General features: G+C 46.0%; 1 protein-coding gene across 1 annotated transcript; it reads left to right on the top strand.

Moving 5' to 3' along the window:
- The first annotated feature begins 1,855 nt into the window (after nucleotides 1-1,855).
- Nucleotides 1,856-4,440, top strand: LOC131890686 (probable E3 ubiquitin-protein ligase HECTD4). The gene is made up of 4 exons (XM_059240092.1): nucleotides 1,856-2,029; nucleotides 2,127-3,784; nucleotides 3,900-4,228; nucleotides 4,292-4,440. Exons 1-4 carry the CDS (start codon nucleotides 1,856-1,858, stop codon nucleotides 4,438-4,440), a joined length of 2,310 nt encoding a protein of 769 aa, XP_059096075.1.
- Nucleotides 4,441-5,411: the final 971 nt, after the last annotated feature.

Genomic DNA, 5,411 nt, shown 5'->3' on the forward strand with positions numbered 1-5,411 from the left:
CATCTAGTCTCTTAGTCACCTTGAACGATTGCTCGGACTTCTCCACCACATAATCGTTCAATGGCTCTGGATGACAGTTATTGTAGTCTGTTTGACTCTTCGAGTTTCCAATGTCCTTCCAATATTGTCCTTCACCAACAAGTGCTTGCGTTCAAAAAACCTTCCAATTTCTTGGAGCCCAAAACAAAATCTGATAATGGAAAAGTTTGGCTTCAGGATGGTCTTAATGGTGCGATGGTAACGTGCAATGTGGCGATTATGGGGAGGAGCCCCTAATGTTGCAAAACGAGCCCATGCTCGAATTGGAGCTTGACGTCAATCACTCCCGTAATTCGTTTCGAAATACGTCCAAGCTTTTTTGGTACTATCATTGAAATTGCCCTAAAACAAAGAGAATCAATGTTTAAACGAAATGTACTTCAAGGGATGAGATGTAGGTAGTGCTTTCGGAAATCCGGAAACTCGAATCTCGACCTGAGACGGCTAATAGCCTTTTGGTGAAAGCCTGGGAGACCCGAGTGTCACCAATGATTCGCAGACGCTTCCGCAATGAAGCTTAGAGAAGAGATGGCTTGGAACAAATCCAAGGAGCATTGACCTTTGGGCTCTTGGGCGAAGTGCTTGATATTAATAAGCAAGAGGAGCTTGTTTTGGTGGAGACCCACCTCAAATCTGAAGGCATTCTGGTCTCATTTTGGTACCCTTTGCCCTATTTGAACCTGCATAGACATGCCCAGGAATCTGATCTAAGAGAGTTTGCTCCGGACAATCCAAACTCGTCCAAGCTCTCCATGCTGACTTCCAGCACCATGCTTCTCTAAGACGTTGATCTGAAAAACCTGCAAATCATGAGCAATCACTATTCTGCCAATGAGCCATGCACCAATAATATTCTGGAAGCCAACCTAATGGTTCGAAGCGGGAGAGAAATCCTTTCTCATCAAGCAGGAAGCAGGCGAGGAATTTTCTTGTCGTCAGAAAAGCCATTGGGGAGTGAGATTTGCCGAATCTTGAACAAAATTCAGCTAAACCGAGACCAAAGTATTGAGCATTTGCTCGAGATCGTGAATTTAGTATGTCAGTGCTTTTTTCACGGTTCGGACTATTTCGTCTCAGAGGAAACCGACATTAATGATATCTCGACCCTGAAATCTCTGATTCATTTCCACGACTCCGCCTTCGTCATGGTGAATGTGAAATTGCCATCCCCCATGGGAAGGGATCATCACCCCGACGATTTACAGATTCAGATCCAGACCATGAACGGTAGTGTGATCCGCCCCAATGGAACGAATTCGTCTAAAAACCCGCTTCAATATCCTGTTCCCGTCAATGGGGGAGACGACTCGCATAAGCGTGCATTTCCCGAGGTCATCTTGCCGACCAATTTGGTTCGCATTTCTCAAGGTGGAGGAGCGGAAAGTGGGACCATTTTACACTTCTTCGGCATTCCTCTTCAATTTCCTTTGGTGTTGCCATTCATCCACGAGATGACACAACTAAGCGTGGAACAACTTGGCTCACAACCATTCGAAGAAATTGTGCTCGGATTATGTCAGACTCTTCTACAACTGGATACCCCACCCACATTCAGGATGATAATAATGGACCAATTGGCTCAAATCCTTCAAATCTTGCCTGATGAGGTCCCCATTTCGGCCAAATTGCGACAGATCAATTTGCACTTGGGTCAAGAGCTCGCGTTTTTGGAAGAACAGGACAGGAAAGGAGAGGCCGTTCGAAATTCGATCTACTTCCAAACGTCATTCGAGCTCTTACTTACCGTATTCACCAAGTTGAGGGACTAGTCGCACGGACACTCAAAAATTGACTCCAGATTAGAAAAGGCCTACCAATGCCTTCATGGATCGAAGTCAGTCGTAGTTTCTTACTCTCCGAAAAGCTCGACACCAAATCGGCCATTGCCACCAGCCTGGATATTTCTCAGCCCGCTTCCCACCCGTTTAGAAGTGGAGGTGATGAAATCGACGATACACCGGGCTTAGACCCGACTCGGCGGATTGTGGTCGTCTGGATTCCATTGGAGTGAATGGGATTCCATGCGAACCATCATCTGGGAACTGCGATTTCACGCTAACATAAACCAAGCTGTGAATACTTCGCAGGCAGTTCCATGGATTTGCCAAACCTTTCAAGTGAACGACAGGACTGCCACACCCGAGGTTAGCACTTTGAACAACAATTGTGAGGGTGCCAGTCAAAGCCTTCAAATCCAAAGGATAGTGGACACGGTTTTGAAAGAGAAAGTCCTCGACTCCAATCGGTTTACGAGCACGATTCACGAGATGTTCCAATCGACTTTGGACCTATTCGTCACAGGTGATACGAATGAAGGTGGGACATCCTCATTAACCAGCCAGCAGATCATGCAAGCTCATCTTGAGAACAAGGTTCGCGAAGTGATTTTGACTTTGCTCACGGACTCTGACTTGAGTTCGGTTCTTGGTAAGTTTGGAAGCAAAGCCAAAGATCGAGACGAAGAAATCCTCAAAGAAACAACCATGACAAGAATAGCACCTTTAGAGACGGAATCAACAGATGAGTTGTTTACCCTGACTGAGAAACAATTTACCTCGTTCGTCATTGCGAGCGCGTCGGGCAAGATCCAGACCTTTGTGGTGGCCTTGGCCAACTGCGGATATGACTACAATCTGGAACAAATGTTCTCTCAGGAGCTTCATCAAAGCGACTCCCAATGGACTCCAGAGAGTGACAATCAATTGGTACACTGGACGAAGGACACTGCTCAAGATCTTGACCTCAATCCGTCCCAAATTCACCCTCAAGAAGTCCACTTGTCGCCTGAGGATCACTTGAAATCAGAGCTCTCTCTTCTACATACGCAATCTGATCAAGAGCTCGGCAGCCACGCAGCCTTGATTTTGGCTTGGAACGAGGCTGTATTCAGGGATTTGATTCCCAACATTCCATTTTCGAGTGATCCCTCCTATTGTCAGCGTACAGCAGCCTTCTTGGCCCGCCACAAATCCAAGTTGTTCTTCTCCCAGCAAGAGACCTATCTCAATCAAATTCTCAATGCCTCTTGTCAACGTGGAAGGGACCAAGTGGCCCCTGAAGTCTCTTTAAACCCAATCACGAATATCGGATCCACCAACGAGAGTTTAAGTGCCACTTGGTTCTTTCAAACTTGGCAGCAACTCAGGGACGTCTCCTCGTCCCAATTTTGTGTAGCCATGCCTCAGGGAAGCGATCCCGAGTTCAAGGTGAAATTCCTGGGAGAGGAGGTCCATGGATCAAGTGGATCGTTCAGACAATTCTATACCCACCTGGCGGAGGAAATTCATGGAGCTGTGTTGTGCCTTACCCTACCTTATCTAGGATCAGGTCCTTTTAAAGGGCGTTATCAATTGTGGTGTTGCCCCCTGACTTGGATCAACGAGAAACTGCTTCAATTTTGGGGTCACCTCATGCGGATCGCATTGCGGGCTGGCATTCCTTTCGTTCTGGACATGGTTTCCTCGTTCTGGAAAGCGCTTCTTCACAAGCATATTGCCGAGAGTGACCTACGGTTAATGGATCCCAATCTGTTCCACTACATCCAGGATTGCCAACATCCGTCCAATTTCGACACATTACTCGAGGAGCATCAATTCCCCCGGTCCCCGGTTCATATTTCAGTCCAACTGCGGCTTGGAATTGCCTCTGTGCCCAAATGGGGGAAACAAATNACTACATCCAACATCCAGGATTGCCAAGATCCGTCCAATTTCGACACATTACTCGAGGAGCATCAATTCCCCCGGTTCATATTTCAGTCCAACTGCGGCTTGGAATTGCCTCTGTGCCCAAATGGGGGAAACAAATACTTGAGCTTCAAAAATCGGGCCGAGTATTGTGATCTACTCTTGCAATTCAAGCTGTCAGAACTGGGTGGCAGTGGTCACATCTGCCAAATTAGAGCTCTCGACCGTGGTCCCGATCAAGATTCTCCATTGCTTGTATACCCCCAACGAGCTCGAGCTCCGGGTTTGTGGTTTAACGAAAGTGAGCGTCAAATTGCTCCAAAGCCACACCATCTACCAAGCCAGACTCACGGTGGACGAGGAACACATCCAGTTCTTTTGGAACGCCCTCGAGTCCTTTACGGACCGTCAACTGACAAGGTTTATCAAGTTTGCTTGTAACCAGGAGAGATTACCTCTGGCCAATGTCAAGACCATCACCAACAAATTCAACCCGGAGAAAGGTAAAGATTAAGACGGCTCCACGCTGCATATACCACCCTTCATGGTGATCACTGCACCCTCAGACAAAGGGGACGTGCAAGTGGAGCAACAGAATATTCGGGTAGAAACGTGCATGTTTATGCTGAAGTTACCCCGTTACGCTTCCTTCGACATGATGCGAGACAAATTGTTGTTCGTCATTCATGCTGCGTTTGATCCCCTGAGCGGCTGAATTATACTTCAAGCAGCACTGTAATATCGTAAATATATGTAACACTTCTACAGTATCGTGAAAAGAAGGTTAGATCTTGGCGATAAGTCAAGATAAACGTTCAGTTAGCGGTATTCGACTTGTGCCCTATGCCACATTTCAGGCATGGAAACTACTATTCTATATGGCGACAGATTTGTTATTAGTCTATTAGTAGATTTAGTGGTTTGCATGATGGCATTTGTTATCTACTAGACTGGCTAGTGGTACATGGCGAATTCTGACTCTTTTCTCAAGTGGCTTGATTCACCGGGTGGCCGCAAACTCGGTTTCCACTTCTAAACCACATTTCCCAATTTTATGCATAGTAAAGGAAATGATTAACAAGGGGACTAAAAGAGGATGGACGAAAGAGAACCAGGCGAATTTGACGCTTTTGCTGGTTTGGATGACTAAGACGTTACTATTGTATTGTCGAAAGCTTTTTTACCACTGTCCGGAATATCATAAGGGCAAATAATGGTGCTGGGGGGAATCCTGTCATTTTTCATCGCATTTCATGGCTTGAGTCCAACAAAAAAACTCGGGAGTCATTTGCTGGACTGGTAGATCCAGCACTTCTTATGAATTGTTTATGCTAAGCTAGAAAAATCACCTCTTAGAGGGCAGTTTCTTACATTGTTAATTTATGACGGAGTGATACTCGGTTTCTGAAAGAATCAATGGGAAAAAGTGAAAAAAAACTCGATTCCGCCCAACTTCTACGAGTTCCAGTTAAAGATTCGAGTCCGGACTCGCCCAGCATTAGTAAATAGACATGCATGCAGTCATAAATGGCGATCATATTCTTTTCGGGGGAAAAACGGATGCATGTTTTGTACAGTTTAGCCTTTCAAACTCTTGAAGTGCTGGGATTCCAATCCCGGTAGAGGTAAGTAAGGAAGTCCACAAAAAAAACCCGCATCTCATTTAGAACTTTAGTTTCCCCCCCC

Source organism: Tigriopus californicus, chromosome 11 (genome assembly GCF_007210705.1).
Source record: "Tigriopus californicus strain San Diego chromosome 11, Tcal_SD_v2.1, whole genome shotgun sequence".
Lineage (NCBI taxonomy): Eukaryota > Metazoa > Arthropoda > Copepoda > Harpacticoida > Harpacticidae > Tigriopus > Tigriopus californicus.